The sequence below is a fragment of the Pituophis catenifer genome, unplaced genomic scaffold, assembly GCF_029215685.1.
Source record: "Pituophis catenifer annectens isolate HBS135680 unplaced genomic scaffold, rPitCat1.0.hap2 SCAF_3, whole genome shotgun sequence".
Taxonomy (NCBI): Eukaryota; Metazoa; Chordata; class Lepidosauria; order Squamata; family Colubridae; genus Pituophis; species Pituophis catenifer.
In genome coordinates, this window is record NW_027256883.1 from 60,086,923 (window position 1) to 60,104,988 (window position 18,066).

At 35.4% G+C, this 18,066-nt stretch overlaps 1 protein-coding gene across 1 annotated transcript in view; it reads left to right on the forward strand.

Annotated features, from left to right (window-relative positions):
* ZNF407 (zinc finger protein 407) overlaps positions 1–18,066 on the forward strand; it is a 342,542-nt gene that overhangs the window by 125,268 nt on the left and 199,208 nt on the right. Inside the window, exon 3 of the mRNA XM_070940650.1 lies at positions 9,084–9,158. Coding sequence (XP_070796751.1) covers positions 9,084–9,158 — 75 coding nt within the window. The remainder of the gene's footprint in view (positions 1–9,083; positions 9,159–18,066) is intronic.

Below are 18,066 nucleotides of genomic sequence, written 5' to 3' on the forward strand. Positions count from 1 at the left end.
TTCTCAAACCGATGCCCTGTTTGATGTGTTGGACTACAATTTCCATTCTTTCCAGACAGTTCAGCTAGGAATCTCCTCACTAAGGGAGAATGCAGTCGTAGTCCAACACGTCTAGGAGGTACCTGGTAAATATGGGCAGGCTGAATACTTAGAAATACAGCTATAGGAGTGCAGAATACAGAAGAAAAACAAAAGTGAAGTGGTATGATTGATATAAAATTATTAGCGATATCTAGAATAATTTGAAGTTTAGTTATTTGTATTCATTTAGGTTACTTTTCTACAATCCCAAAACTTTACAGATGCAGTACGTGGATTTAAAAGTTTTGAATTCTTACAAGCGCCCATGTTAGCTGGAGAGTACAGAGAGATGAAGTCTGTACATCTGAAGGCTACTGTGTGTAGGATGAGAAACAACATAGACGCTAGGACAGTGTTTCTCAACTGTGGCGACTTGAACTTAAACTTAGACTTAGAATAACTTTATTGTCACTCTCAAAGGGTCACTACCTCCAATATACCCTACATAAACATGACAAAATAAATAAATATTTTTTTTAAAAAAAGAAGAAATGTGGACTTAAACTTCCAGAATTCTCCAGCCAACCCTAGCGACTGGGATACGAAATTTGTAGCACTATTACTTGGTAAACTGCCAAGTGCTGGAAAAATTCTTATTTGAAGTTGCCAACAAAGAACCATGTTATAGATGCTCTGAACAATGTCTAAAGTTTAGATTTGGACATTGGGGTTACCTGTTAGATATTTTCTAATTCTTAAACTTCAGGTTATATCAGAAATTATGAAAAGTCTTAAGATATTGAAAAACATTAACCATGACAATGGACAGATTTTAGGCAATAAAAATAGACTAGTAAGTAATATATTACTAATATGTAATATAACTAATTATCTTAGATATGTTACATATCAGTTTAGTACATTACTTATTAACTTCTGTAATTTTTGATATAAAAAAAGGAAAGTGAACACTGCAGCTCCAGGGGATATATTTTGGAGAAAACCTTTTTTTAATATAAATTCATTAACAAGGAATGGTAAAGTGCATTATATATTAAGGTATTACTGTGTGTTGAAGAGATTGTAGGGAAAGAGTTTAACAAGAACATGCTGTCTAATCTGACACATGATTTATTTACAAGACCTACAGCAATGAAATTCTTCAGATGTATAATCTGTAGTCAGTTTAAATGTAACAGCTACAATGTGTTTTGTTACAGGAGTAAACCTGTAGAACTTCAAGCTTGCTTTTTCACATTTTACATCAGTAAGAGGAGGAGCTGAGATTTGTCTTTTAAGCAGATCATACTGTGGTTTGCTCTTGCATCCAGATGTGAATAACTATGGTTCATTCTAACAAATCATAATTTAAGCAAAGAAAAAAAAATATACATCATTATTCTGTGAGGAAGGAAGGAAAGGAAGGAAGGAAGGTCGGTTGGTCTATGGGCCCATTCATGAAATGGGTTCATTTTGTTTTAGTTGCAATGGGAGTCAAGCAGCCTATCAATTTGTATATGTCTGTGTAGATCTATGCTTGCATAGATGTCCATATGTGTATGTTTAGCATTGCTTTTCATTTTCCTGATGTAGAAATAATGCTTATTAGACAGAATAATAAGTTGTCTTAAATTTGTTTTTACAGTTAATAATTTAATCTAAAACAATCATTCAGAAAACTAAAGTTTTAAAAAATCTGAAACATTATATTACAAGTTTTAGTAGTAAAACGTTTAACTTAATAAATGCAAGATATAAACAGAAAACCCCAACCAGTATAAAAACCATGCTGAAATATAGTTTTGAATGATGAGGAAGACTGGAAGAATGAATTAAATACATCCACATCTTCAACTGTATAGCAGAGAAGGCTCTGCCTGCAAACCTCTTGGTCAAACTTTCCAAATATGAGAGTTCACCCAGAGCTTGATTTCTTATGTGGTATAATTGCTCTATTTATTAAATAATTTTCATTAAATAACTTCTATTTCTAGATTTGGCTACCCTGAGACTCAGACAGTGAGATAATCTCTTCTCTGAAAAGAGGATGACAGAAAGGAAGACAGTCAGGGCTATCCATTTCATTTGATCATGCAAATAATAATTCTCTTACATCTTGAACAGCACATCTTGATGTCACAGACACAGCAATGGAGAGCATCTTGAGAGACAGTTCTCCCTTTTTTGAATGATAGATATAGGAATATGCAGGAAGAACAGAGCTGATTGATAGATAGTGAGCAACTCATCCATAATCATCTGTCTGATATAGACGGTAAATTATTCTGAAGATTGATGCAGGTCATTGAACAGCACATCAACAAACCTATTGTCCATCATTCTGCTCAAATGGAGTCTGGGACACTGACAGATAGTCCACCATAGTCTACATAGAGCATGAAAAGGTACACAAAGGTTCCTTTTTAATATTGCAGCAATGCAAGATGTTGCTACAGTATCTCCCGTATCATTTTTATATCTATAGAATAACCAGCTTGTTTCGGTAATCCTATTTTTTTTCGGCAGTAAGAACCAAATTGAACTACTAAATGATTCCTTGATGTAGTGCTTTTTCAAAAAGAAAATATAAGCTCTACACATATCTAGGAAACTAAATGCCCTTACTTTCAATAGATCTTATTTCTGTAGTGTAGAATTTATTTTCAGTTTTATGTGCTTTTGTCCATATTTTATACTGAATCTTTGAAAGAGTTTTTATTAATATTTGATAATCCCAGATTAACTATCACTTTTTGGATTTGTCATAGTTTTATAGACTAATGTACATTGTCATGGATATCTGATTAATTCTGCTTCATGCTTTTTGGCATATGTATAAGATATTGCATAATAAAATCCTCTTGGCTGATTTTTAGGATGCTTTTATCACTTCTTAGAATTATAATTTTACCTTTTAAAAACTGAATTAATAGAGGGAGAAAAACCACACTCTTTTCTCTAGATTCAAGTATTCAGTGTATGATCTCTTGTGTCAAGTGATTGTGAAAGTATTACGAATATAATTTAGCTTTAAGGAAAAATGGTTTCATCAACCAAAGTATCAGCCAATTAGGCATCACTGGTAGGATCAAATATTAGCCAAAAATTTTGTTATTAGTAAAAATTTGATCACTTTGATTATTCAGGATTAGCTAGTATTAAGATGAACACTTTTGATCATCAGCTTTGTTGGTAATACAATCAGCTTGCAATGAATTGAATACATAGAAGATTGTAGTTAACCAACACACACACATACACAAACACACCTATTAGCCTGAAATGTTATGGCTTACCCTCAAATAAATTCACCATTTGTTCCTAATGTCCAAAATTAGAAACTCTCCTGAAAACTCATTCAATGTGATTGTGGTTTTTCCTCCTCAAATACATGCTAAAACTCAAGCAGTCATTCTTCAGACTTGCTGACTTCACAGATTTGTGCTCATTTATACTTGTCATGGAAAGGTAGACGTGTACTATATTAGGCTGTATTATGTATTCAGTCAGTTTAAATACATATGATTCAATGCAACCTTCCATATGTTTGTTAAGTAGTTTTTACTTACTTAGTAATTTTTATTACTAAAAATTTAGGGGACCTTGAATGTATAAATCCAAATTTCAGACTCGGGCTGCAGATTTTATTTTCCAGATTAATTTACCTCAACTTTTCTTTTGTCTCTGGCTAATATGCAAATCTTTTTAAAATAATAAATAACAAAAATATAGATAAACATCTCTTGTGGTCTCAAGGGAAGCAATGTGCTTTACACAAATGTTTTACATGTTTAATAGAGGGATACCATAGATAATTTTACTTCTTAAAACAAATTTTCTATGATTCCTCCTGCATATTCTCCCTTGTTTTAATTACATTAAAACAAAAGCACAGGATTCAAAATCTTCCTTCCTTCCTTCCTTCCTTCCTTCCTTCCTTCCTTCCTTCCTTCCTTCCTTCCTTCCTTCCTTCCTTCCTTCCTAGAAAGCTTTTATAGGGCATGAAAAGGTCATATGTCTTTCTGATTCATAAAAAGACTTTGCAAATGCAACATAGAATGGATTATTAATTATTTGGCAAGATAGCACAGCTTGATCTAAATTTTTAATGCTATTTAACTAATCAATCTAACAAATTTAAAAAATGGATGGATGGACAGACGGACGGATGGTCGGACTGACGGATGGAGGGATAGATTTGAGGGGAAATGAAAGCAAAGAAATTGGTGAAAAAAGCAGTTGGGTTTGACTAGAAAAGTCTAAGCAAAAGTTAGGAAGAATTAAGATCATAATAAATGATAAGAATCATGGATCAATTATAGCAACCACAATGATTTTTGGTAAGGCAATGTTAGATGAGCTGATTACAAGTTTTAAAGGGCAATGTACTGCTGCTCGAAACAGCGGTAGCAATGCATTTCGGTGGAAGCAGTGCTGTATGGGAAACTGGGAGATTGTGAGATATAATCCTGCCTTGGGTTGGGTGACCTTCGGCCAGTCACTTTCTCTTAGCTCTAGGAACCAGGAATGGCAAACCACCTCTGAAAAACCTTGCCAAGAAAATTCCAGGGACTTGTCTAGGCAGTCTCAGAGAATTAAAACCAGAGTTGAATGAAAGGAGAAAAAAATTAGATGCATACCATAGAAAGAAACAAATCGTTATTAACTTCCAGCAAGTGATAAATTACTATAACAGAAAACAGATGGGAAATCCAAGTCTGCCACTTGCAAATGTGACAGATCTCAATCAATCAGGCCTTTTTTTGTGTGTGTGTCTCTGACAGATTTCATTTTCAAATAGAGATGTTTCACCTATTATGACCTCAGTTATAAGGCCATGATCATGTTTTGAATTATTGGCTGGTAATAACCACCAGCACCACCATCGCAGTGGTTAATACTATTATGAAATAGGGGAAATCACATTAATAATTTTCCTACTCATCATATCTAACATAAATACTGTGAATCATGCTAATAAACATAGGCATGGATTGTCTTGTTGATAATGTACTCATTAAGCATTTGTATCTAACTTTAGTCTTTCTTTTAATCAATTAATTGGAATGAAGGAAGCCTTGGTTTTCCAAAATAAGAGTGTTGTGAATTCAGTCAGGTTGGAATATTGCTTACAATAATATTAAGATTATTCTGCCATCTTTCCAAAAGCAGTGGCAAGAAATTTGAACTTCCTTGCATTCTTACGATAACTGAGAATTTTATGTTACTCCCATCATTTTATTTATATGCAATAATTCTACTGACTCTTGCAAAGTCACTGTGATGAAAGTGCAATAAATTATTCTAAATTTCAGATATTGGGTTGCCCACATGTATTAGTCAAGTATTAAAAAAGTGAGAATCAGTGGAATTCCATTTCTTTTTATAAAAAAGAATAAAGCCCCTATCATTTAAAAAATAACAGAGTGATATTCTTATACCCCGAAGGCTACCAAAAATAAAGATTTCTTCTAGTAATGTGAAATCTTCTAAATCAGACCAGACATGAAGATTGGATAATACTATATATAAAGTGGAAATGTATTATTTCTTGCCTTTCATAGCTTTTATATTACATGCTAAGGTATTTTATAGATCTTGTGCTGTCCATTGGTAGAAGCATCTATAAATGAATTCAACATTTAATGTTAAAAATCTTATAATCTGCCAGCTTGATTTGTAGCCCGTCATATCATGGAATACTAATTAAAATCATATTTTTGCATATGTCATGCCTTTCATGTACATATGCAAATAGACTTCTAGTGCCTTTCAGCTATTAGTAATTAACTTTATGAAGGACAGCTGTAAATGCATAATTAACAAAAATGTTTGCAAGCCCTTTTCACACTGAAAGTAAGAGCAGTAACTTATTATTTTTGTTCTTTCATTTGTATTTTGTGTTTTTCAGCCTTGTGTTAGTTATTATGGATGCCATTTTAATTTGACTGATCTGCTTTATATTTTGCTTATGTAATCACATAGTTAAATTTAATATAACTGATCATTGGAAGTTTGTGCCATTACCACTGTGTTTTTCATCACAATTAAACCAAGCGTATTACTTTGTGTTTAAAAGGTGCCAATGACATCTGAATTTAAAGGGCAAGATGTGATTAGTAACATGTATGACGTGGGCATAGTGTCTATTTTGAGTATTTTAAAGCAACTATGTCTTTTTCTGGCCTTACATGAGGGCCTTCAACACCTGATGAGCAATTCCAGGAAAATATGGCCTTGCTTTCAGTTTTCCCAACAGATGCATACTTCAAATGATGTCTTGTTTTCACATTTTTATTTGATTTATTTTTTATTTTATTTATTTGTCAAGCATGTATAAGGTAACAGATATAAGTATAAACATGATTATGAATACAGGAAATGGATACAAATAAATGGGGGATGGTAGGATAGGGACGGTAGGCATGTTGGTGCGCTTATGCACGCCCCTTTCAGATCTCTTAGGAATGGGGTGAGGTCACTAAGGTTAAAGTTATGGGGGGTTTGGGGATGAAACCACAGAGTCAGGTAGTGCATTCCAGGCGCTGACCACTCTGTTGCTGAAATCGTATTTTCTGCAATCGGATTTGGAGTGGTTTACCTTAAATTTATATCTATTGTGTGCTCGTGTATTGTTGCAGTTGAAGCTGAAGTAGTCATTGACAGGTAGGACGTTGTAGCAGATAATTTTATATACTACACTTAGGTCAGACTGAAGGCGGTGTAGTTCTAAGTTGTCTAAGCCCAAAATTTCAAGCCTGGTGGCATAAGATATTCTGTTGCGAGCAGAGGAGTGGAGGACTCTTCACATGAAATATCTCTGGACTCACTCAATTGTATTAATGTCCAATATGCAGTGCGGGTTCCAGATAGATGAGCTGTATTCGAAAATTGGTCTAGCAAATGTTTTGTATGCTCTAGTTAGCAATACAATATTACCAGAGAAGGAGTATTGCAAGATTAGGTTAACAACTCTTAATGCTTTTTTGGCAATGTTGTTACAATGAGCTCTGGCACTTAGATCATTAGAGGTCAAGGACCTTGACAGAGCGAGGGTCATCTACGTGGTCGTATCTGCCCATCTTGTATTTTGTGTTCTGATTTTTTTTGCCAATGTGTAAGACAGAGCATTTGTTGGTTGAGATTTGGAGTTGCCAATTGTTTGACCATTCTGACACTTAGTAAAGGTCTTTTTGTAGGGCAGCAGCATTGTCAGTGGTGCTAAATAGTTTTACATCATCAGTGAAGAGAACACAGTTGCTTATAATATCTCAAAGATCATTTATGTAAAGTATAAAGAGTGTGGGTCCTAAAACACTGTCTTTATTAGGCATAAAGATAGTTTTCGTGTTTTGATATCCATCATGACTTGGCTTTTGCCACCTGGTGCCATTAGGCTTGAATATTTTTATATGCAACAACAAATTAAGATTGAAATTACTTATATCCTTCCTGTCTTTGTATATAAGCAATACAAGTGTGCATGTGTTGTCAGAGAGAGGGGGGACGGAGGGAGAGAGAGAGCTTCACACATGTAGACAGTTCAACAAGTGGCCATCAAGTGTGGCCTATACCACGATGATGCACTGTTCCTGCTGTTGTTCTGCATGAGCTTGATTCCCCCTCAGCCAGATAATCACAGGGACTGGATATGGATACAATTCAAGAATGGTTCTACCATGAGCTGCCTCCTTTATATGGATGATATCAAGCTGTATGCTAAGTATGAACAAGATGTCAACTTACTGATCCTTTTTTTGGATCTACAGTGAGGACATTTGGATGTCATTTGGATTAGAGAAGTTTGCTGGGTGATAGTCAAGAGGGGGAAGGGAGTTAAAACTGACCGGGTGAAACTACCTGCAGGCCACATAGCAGAAATACACACCAGCTTCAGGTACCTTGGTATCTCACAGTCAGTTGTGGACCATGATGAGGAGGCAAGGTAGACAGCAATATCCAAGTACCACCAAACAATAAGACAAGTCCTGAAAAGCCAGCTCATTGAGAAGAACAATATTGATTCCATCAATGTATACACCCTACCAGTCATCAGATAGCCTGCCAGTATAGTGAGCTGGCCAAATAAGACATAGAAGTTATCATGCAAAGACCTGTCAAACAATGTATGGAGGTTTTCACCCCAAATTCAGCACCCAGATATTATGTATCAGTTGGGGGAAAAAAGGGTAGGTGGGATCTGGTGAGTGTCAAAGTCAGATTTCTGGACAAAACCCAGAGCATCCAGGAGTACATTAGTAAGATTGCACCCAAAGCTGAGTTGCTGACAGTATATCTGAGTCAGCAGCAGACATGAGAGAAAGATCAAGCACAGGAAGTGCCATGGCATGACAAAACCCTGCATGAGATGTAGGGTCACTGGACACCGTATTTAATGGTTAATTAAACCATTTGTCAGGAATTTTTTAAAAAAATGTATTCTATATTTTTACAAGTGGACTCAATGGCTCAGTAGTTAAAGATGCTGAATTTATCAGCTAGAAAGCTGACAGCTCGGGTTTGAGGCTCGAGTGCCTCTTGATGGGGTGAGCTTTCATTACTTACGCCACCTCCTGCCCACCTAACAATTCGAAAGCATGCAAATACGAGTAGACAAATAGTTATGATTTCGGTGGGAAGGTGACAATATTCCATGTACCTCGGCCTTTAGTCATGCCGGCCACACAATCATGGAAATATCTTCGGACCACACTGGCTCCCTCAGCTAAGTAATGGAGATGAGCACCTGAATCAGAAATCATTGGAAACCTTTACCTTTATATTTTTACATTTTCTTAATGTTGCCTCCCTTCCACATGTTTATTAGGTTTTATCACATGGGTGTCAAATTCAATTGCGTCACGTGATGTATTGTGATTTTTTTTTCCTTTGCGGAGCCGCTTTGGGCATGGTCTGTGAGTGACGCATCTGGCCTGTGTTTGGCAGGCCTGTTCTGTCATAACTATTATTTTTAAACTACATTGTCTTTCAGAGTGCATGTACATGTATTCATTAATTCTATCTAAACTGAAATAATAACCACAATTAATTTTGTTTTTCAGGGTGGCATTTGTAATGAAGAAACATTTAAACACCCACTTACTGGGAAAACATGGAGTAGGTACACCAAAAGAAAGGTAAAATAAAGTAACAGTTTTATAGCTCTGTGTGTGCATGTATTTAGTTAATAAATATTATAAGAATGTTATGTGGTACTGGGTTCATGTTTGTCTCTATACACATAGGAAACAAACAGATATATACTGAGATAGATAGATAGATAGATAGATAGATAGATAGATAGATAGATAGATAGATAGATAGATAGATGATAGATAGATAGATAGATAGATAGATAGATAGATAGATATTTTATGCAGAGAGATATATCAGCCTTCCTTCTCATCAATTGATTTTTTCTGTTGCTGTGGCCCAAATGAAGTTTTGATTCTGTAGGGATGTTTAAAGTGGGAATATAAGTACTATGTTTCTTGCCCTATGTATAATATCTATTGACAACCACTGGAGACATAATCAGAATAAAACTTTTTGTTAGCATTTAGATAGACATTCATAGTGAGAGACCTGAAGTCTTTAAATAGAAGGTGAAATGACATTTTTTTAAGGTTGTAAATCAAATTTTCTTGCTCTGACAGAATCCTTTAAAAATGTCAGTGATGAAAACTCTAGTCTATAAATTAATGGTTAAGCTAATCAAATCTAATCAAATTAATCAAAATCCAATTTTGACATTGAGACTGAAAGGAATGATGAAGGGTATAAGTTTCTCCCTTACTCATAAAGCCTTTCTTTGTGTATGCTTTTATAATATACTTGGGAAACTGCATGGTTGTAATATATATGGTTTCTATATGTATTTCCCATAGAATACATACAAAACATCATTTTAAAAGTATGGCTATCTATTCAAAAATAACACTGAGCTGATACGCCAGAAGTACAGCTGCACCCATGGATTATGGATTATTATGGATCTGTATATTATACAGTTGTTTTTCATATTCTTTCATGGCTTAGAAGTTAATTGAAAAACCAGGATGATTCAAATTCAGTTTTATTCAGTGCAGAATAGTTTGCATATCACTGACCTTTATCTACACTTGTTATTAGCACAAATTTCCTCCATTTCTGTTGGTACAATGACTTTGGTATAGAGTAAGTGAAAGAGCAAATGCTTACCATATCTTTCTGCTTGCTGGTCAGAGACAATTTGATGATCCATTGTGCTATCATGAGGAATAAGCAATGACTATTGGAGACACTGTGAAACATCCTTTAGTGGGGAATTACAGGGTGATTAAATCTAATATAGTCTGGGCTCTCTGTATAACCACCTTCAAAATTTGGCTTGACATTTCTAAGCATCACATTTTGATGCCTTCCCCAAATATTGTATAATTCTTTCTCAAGGAAGAAAATATATATTAGAGACCACCAGTTTTCATACTTCCAGTAATTCATTTCTTTTTGTTAGATTTTAAATAAAATATTTAAAAATCTCTTAAAAGCAGTCTGACAGTGGATTATGAATGTGTCAGGGTTCCTGTCAACCCTGAAGCTGACCTGACCGAAGCCATTTTCTATCGCTTCAGTGTTGCCACACTGGAGCTGAGGGATATGGCTTTGGTCAGGTCAGCTTCAGGGTTGACAGGATGTAGATCAGATTGAGAGGGCATTACTTTGAGGAAAGTTGGCAAAGATGATTTAGCTTCAACTGTATTTGGTTCTGATTCGCTAATTTCTTTAGGACATAAATTATGCTCACTAGTTTTTAATTTTGAAATTGACTCCTGGGACTTTTTTTTGAAACGGGTGTTTCATAAATTATATTCCAAACCTATTATATACCAACTGGTATTTAGATCACTTTCAATATCTCAGATTTTATATACAGTATGAATTTTGTCAAGTTGGGCTCATTCTCATTGATGCACAAATATTTATATCTATATAGATGTTATAGATGCTCATTCTCCAGCTTTGAACTAGAGAGCGGCCATGATTTTCAACAAAGCAGAAAAAGCAAAATTGCAACTGAACTTGATATACGAAATAGAAAAATAGCTGTTCTGAACATTTAGATGGAGTTGCTTTGTCAACTGATGGGTTGTATTGGGTGAGAAAGCCCCTTGTTTTCCCCCTTCATCTTGTTTTTCTTTCTGTGCTTTGGGTCAGCAAGATCTCTAGTGTGAGATATGGCAGTAAGATATTCACAATAGATGAGTATCCTAAGTGCCTGCCCCAGGGAGTTACATAGAGTAGAAGACTAGGCTGTTTGTCAAGACTTCATGATGAAAGGTTGAAGTGATAGGTCACTTCCTTCCTGGAGGACACTGGTTTGGTGAATTATTAAAAAGCATTCTACTAGGTCTTCAGCGATCTAAAGTTTTGATTCCCTCAAGCTTTTCCTCTGCTTAGTGGTTGGGAAACAAGCATGGCTTCAAGTCCAAGCTCTAATTGCTCTTCTATAAAGTCACACCACCCTATGCTGCTATATAGTTATCACGGGAAGAAGGAATTGAATGGAATAACATTTCCCTCTCTATCCTATCTACTGTAATTGTGAAGAGCTGATAAGACAGAGTCCCCTCATTTTGAATTCTAACATTAAGTTGTGTAATTCCTGTTAGAATGGCTTGCAGAGGATGACTTTGCTACTGTTTGCTACACCAGACCCAGTCAATAATAATTACTTGAAAAATGTTATGTTTATTTTCAGTGAAATGCATTGCAAGATATTGGGAACTATTATATGTACAACATGCTAAGAAGCAACAAAACATAACCTTCTTTAAGAAAGGGCGACTATAGAGGGCTGAAGGTTCATTATTTCTTCCTCTTAGAAATAATGGAGAGTTTGGTGCAGTGGTTAAGACACCAGGCTAGAAAATGGGAGACTGTGAGTTATACTGCCTTAGCCATGAAAATCAGCTGGGTGATCTTGGGCCAGTCTCTCTCTCTCTCTCTCTCTCCCTCTCTCTCTCTCTCTCTCTCTCTCTCTCTCTCTCTTCCTTAATCTACCTCACAGGGTTGTTGTTGTGGGCAAAATAATTGGAGAAAGGTGTGTTGGGTAAGTTTACCGCCCTGAATTATTTGTAAAAAAATAAACAACACCTAAATAACGATTTACACAAATAAACAATGGCAAGGTAAAATGGAGGATTTCACCCATCACAAGAAATGCCTAGTACGTCTATTACAGTGATGGGTTGCTACCAGTTCTCCCCGGTTCGGGCGAGCTGGTAGCGGAGATGGTGAGGTGAGAGCGAACGGTTCTCTCTGATGGTTAGCTTGGCCCTCCCGCCCACCCCTGCGTTATACATACCTTATATTTGGTTATTTTTAGCCCAGCTGAAACGCGTGGCAGAGCGGATTGCCACGTCTCAGCTGTTCCTTAATACACTGTGCTTGCGCGGAGCGCAAGTTTGGCGAAGCGTGTGCATGAAGCGAACCGGTGGTAACACCGGTTGAAACCCACCACTGATTCATTAGGTATATTAAGTGTATAGGAAGCTACATAGATTGGCCAGTTTGAGAGCAGGATTCATCTAGCCTTTTCTTCTAATGTTTTATTTCATATGCAGATAATGTATTTATACTGAGGCACAGCCAGTTACCATATAATTGTCATAAATACTATGTAAGAAGTAGCTTACACCACCCCTGTGACTGGGTGTACTGTAAAGTATCATTCCATTGATATTCATATGCTCTATCTGAGGCTAGGAAGCATGATTTTTAGTAATCATTGAGCATTTTAATCTTTATCTGTGTAGCATTGCTGTTTCTCCTCTTTTCTCTAAAGCTTTCCGGCTAATCATTTAATACAAAGCTTGCAGAGGAAAGGTGTGATGAATTGTAGCGGTCAGCTGTTTCTGCAGCCTTCTGGGGCCTTCTGACCTTAAGAGCAAAGGCACAAGTTCGAAATCCACATTTTGTGTTTAAAAGTTCCCTAAACTGGCAGGAAGGTATATATTGATAGAAATGACGGGTGTGAGATGGTATTCATTCTTTTGAAAACAAAGCACAGCCATTTTAAAAAGTAAAGTTGCCCTGTTGACAGGGCTTTTCTAACAGTGCAGCATTTATTTTTAATGTCCCACAAGGCTAAGTACTTGTGGAAGATTTGGACTCACAATTTTAATTTCCCACTAGCTGTCCCTTGCCGGTGATGAGAGTTAGATTGAAACAGTACAGTCCATTTTTGCTGATTTTCTCTTTGTTCTTCCCTGGTGTTTGTGACTGGATTTAAGGAGCATTTAATCACAATGCTGAACTAACAGACTGGATAAACTCATTGTAATTTACGCAGCAAGGGAGCAAAGGCTTCTATTTAAGAGATTAACCTTAGTTCTGTATTCTGTATTTGGCCAAATACTACTGCTCAGTTTTGGACAACCTCTATTGCAAATCTGATTTATATTATTAAAATGTACTTTTCTAATAAGTCTTAAGAAAATATATTAACCATATTAAAAATGTTTCTTTAAACTTCAGAAAGCAAAACACCAACAATCTCTTCTCTCCTCTTCTCCCCTGATTTGTCTTTGGTCCATTTTTCGCCCAGTGTTCATTATGCTAGATCAGTATTATAGGTCAGCTTAATTTTTATACTGATCTACCCTAAACAGCATGGGCAATGGTGAGAGATGATAAGAGTTGTGTTCCCTAAAGAGGAACACACATTGCCCACCTATATTCTGAGAATAAATAAATAAAGTCAAAACAAACAGATTGTAAAACATGCACAGGTCAAACGGAGCCTGCTGCCCGTGCAGATGTAAGAAATACACAACCATCTGCCATGGAGGTGGTTAGAATAAAAAAGTTTGATTCTAACAGAAGAGATGAGAATCCCAAAGTCTTTTGTCTTTTACTGAAAAACAGTCGGAAAGTACATGTGTTTCTATGTGCACACAATAAGTTTGTAGCCGAGTAGCACCTTAATCTAATGAGCTGCCATTTAGCAGATTTCAGATACAACAGTATCTATGTGGTATTTAACCACTTAGTTTCTAAAATCTTCATTGCATCCTGGGTAGGTTGTTTATTTTTTCCCTTAAGTTTACAACTATTTATATTATTTGAATAATTATACAAAAGGTGTAAAATTATCACAACTGTCGTAAAATCAATACAGTTGATGCAAATTACACAGATGATGAACTTTTTATAATTAATGAATAGATGGGAATAAGGGGTACCCCCTCCCAATTAATCCTTTCTATTGAGGTTTTATTGCAATCAAGTATATATTTCATATTATAGTAAATACTAGACATTATTAATTGGCTCATAATTTTTTTTGCAAATGTTCAGTCTTTGTGGTTTGATATATGAAAAGATTATATATATTTTTAAAATCATACATGTATTTGTGTTCAAAGCAATATACTGAAATAAATTCAAAAGATTTTATGTCTATGAACATATAGTTCAACCTATCAGTGAATTTATGTGCTAAATAAATATTTATATTAATAAATGAAAGCATCCTCTCTCTCGTGCTATTTGTGAAGTTGGGCTCAGGTACACATTAGGGGTGTTATATTACCTTCCCTGCAGCACAGATCAATCTTTACTACATCTATCCAACTTATCAGAGTATTGATCAAGTTTCTTAGACTTTATATTTATATTTTGGGAGACTTCAACATACTCTACCTGGGGACCTGGATAACAGCATGTGACTAAATGGCCACCATGAGAACTGTGGATTGCTTCCAGATGAACTTGGACCATTTGGAACAAGATCTGAGGGTAGAGAACATTTCCCTTAGTTCTTGCCATGGAAATTCACTGTCTGGTTTTCACAGAATTAACCAGCACCACAAATTACTGCAGGTAGGAAGGACATATTTGATCAGTCTGCTGCAGGCACCTAATGGATCCTGTTGGTTTCTCAAAGCACTAAATGGAGTTTTGCACTTGTTGAAGCCAGGTAGGCATTTCTTTTTAGCGCTTGGTCAACCTCTGGCCTTTGTTGGCACTTGACAAGACTGCTCATGAGTTGCCTCACTCTAGTTGAAATGAAGTGGAAGAAGAGACACTTAGAAGGATTCTCCTTCCTCAGTTGTGAATTCCATTTGGGTGGAAAAGAACAAACACTCCATTATAGATTGCCTCAGGGTTTGGTCTTGTCACTGTTATTGTTGAACACGAATAAATCTGTACTGTTTAGCCTTTAAATAAAATTGCTGGGAGATCATTTGCCTATGTAGAATAAATGCATGTATGTATCATACATACATACATTATACACACAATAAATATATGCTGATGATAGGTAGATTTCTGCGCTCTTGGCCAATATCATAGAAGCCCTGATAGAGGCCCACCCACCACCACCAAATGGAATTCACAACTAAGAAAGGATCTCTAAGTATCTCTTCTCCCATTTCATTTCAACTAGAGTGAGGCAACTCATGAGCAATCTTGTCTAGGTGCAATGGACTGCTTGGACTGAACCGTACTAAGATAGAGCAGCTGTGGACCTGCAAACTAATTGAGTTCAGAGATGATCTATATCTACCCTGTCCCTGTCTCTTCCCCCCTCCCCCGGTCCCTGGTCTCCAATACAGAAACACATATACACATAGACATAGAATCAGGGGAAAAAATCTTCTAAAGTACTTATTGTTATTTTGGATGTATCTCTGAACTGTCACTTAATCCTATATTTGAAGGCCACTGGTGTTTAGTACATCACCATTATTATATATTGATGTATTATATTGATTTGAGCAGTAAGTACTTGAATACTTTTTCATAAAGTAAATGTCCATTGACAAGAGAAGAGAGAAATATGAAATCTTCATGTTTTAGGCTAATTTATCAGTGTAAATTCTTAATGGCTGGTATAAGATTTTTTAAAAATCCTTTGGTCTTGGTTATGTTGTTTCTTTTTCATCTACTAAATCAAATGGCAGATTTACTCACACAGCTGGTGCTTTTGCTTTATTTATGCACTCTGTTATATAGTTCCATGAAAAAACATTAGCCAACTAGCTGTATTCATTTTCATAATTTTGGTTGTCTGTTTTCACATTCGCATGACCATGAAGATGGCTGCCTCATCCTAATGTAACTGATATTAGATTGTTGGCATCTCTTTCTCTCTCTTTTTTTTTTTTCTTTTTTAGGGGATAAATTCAAGTAACATGTCTACCATGCTTTCTTTTACAGCTATCTGGTAGTCTGTTTTGGACACTGAGGATCCCTGTTGAAAAGAAAATATTAGTAGTTCATTTATAGCGGATAAAATGTACAGTGAATTACATGAAGAAGATAGAGAGAATCGTATTCCAATTCTTTGGTCATGAACACATTTGTAAGACCTGGTGATCAAATTTTATTTGGTGTTGAGGGATAGAAACAAATATTGTATGTTACACTTTAAATTCTTGAAACAATTAAGACATTCTTAAGTTCTGCTTGACTTATTTTGGCTATACATGAAAGTAGTGTGCCATTACTTCCTTATCCAATCTTTAATTAAGGTTTTTTTGGTGGTCTCCCATCCATGTCCAAACAAGCTTTTGCCCCTGTTTAGCATTTCATAAGGCCAAAGTACTGCTACCAAGCTGGGCAATTTGAGTTGTGGAAATGTTTAATTTCTGAAATCTCTTAAGTGCATTCTTTCCTGCAGGAGGTATATTAATCCTTTTACATTTCCTCCAGATGACTGAGCGTACATTTGTATCATACATACTAGCTGATATGTTGCTGTTTGCCAGCAGTATGCCCAGAGTCTATATTGTAGAGATTTCATTACAGGTGAGCTACAACAATCACTACCATCCTTGGTAAATTTAGTGGTAGCTATCTCATAGCATGTTAATAAAGGAAAAGGAAAAGCTGCCAATGTACATGCGGAATGCTTCCCTCAGGAAATTAAGAAGTATGCACACCATGGGGTATGCATGATATGACTAACAGGCCCTCTCAGTTTCAAATCATCTTCAGCAGCCTGAAAGATTTTCTCCCCTGTGACTGCCATATGGAAAAGCATCTTTGAATCAAGCCAGCTCAAAACAAGCTTTACTTAGTCATATCTTGCAGATTTTGATCTTAAAAATTTATTGTGATTAAAGCTGGTCCATTTGAAAAAAGACTCTTATTAGATTAATTTACTCAATTTCTAATTTCATTATTGGATTTTAATGCTGCTGTGTTGTATTACAGTTGTTAAATAATCAGTTATTGCACGTAAGATCCAGACTCTCTTTGAATGAGGAATAGTATAAAACATTTTAAGTACATAAAATAATGATTCAGTTAATTAAAGCTGCATCAATATGTATGCATAAAATATCTTTATAGAATGATAAAGTATACTACCATTCAGACAATACTCACATGTACAATATACAGCTAACATCAACTTTACGAGAGGCATTTCCCTTTTAGTTTTACACAGGAGAAAATATTTTGACATATGTTATTTTATGATACTTGTAGATAGTTTTAGTCTGGTCCATTACACTAACTATCGTTTTAATTAATCAGTCATTTTTAATTGATTGCATCATCCTATTAGTTGACCTATTTATTGAAAGACACTTGAATATTTCTAAAAAATCTTTTTTTTTGCATATGCTGTGTGTTTGATTAGTATCAAATTTCTGTCACTGCTGTATGTATGCAGGTGAAGACAGTATACCATAATAAACAGGTTCTTGGCAATCACGTTTACAACATAAGATTCACACCCAATCTTCTTTAACAAGATTTATTGAAAGGAAAAGGAGTCGGATTATGAAATTTCAACAATTAGGTTACTTTTATTTTAGAAACCAGTTGTATCTTTCAATTGATTAGGAAGAAGATTTTTGACTTCTATTTTTAAATAATAATTCAGTCAATTATTGTTAGGTGTTTTCTCATAAATCCAGCTGCTCCTTTTTATTATTAAAACCTATATGAACAATTATATTTCTCTCAGTAGCCTAAGTATTCCCAGAACTAAAGAATTTTCATTTTTCTTTCATTTTCCTTACTATATTTTCTTCTCCCTCCTCCTTT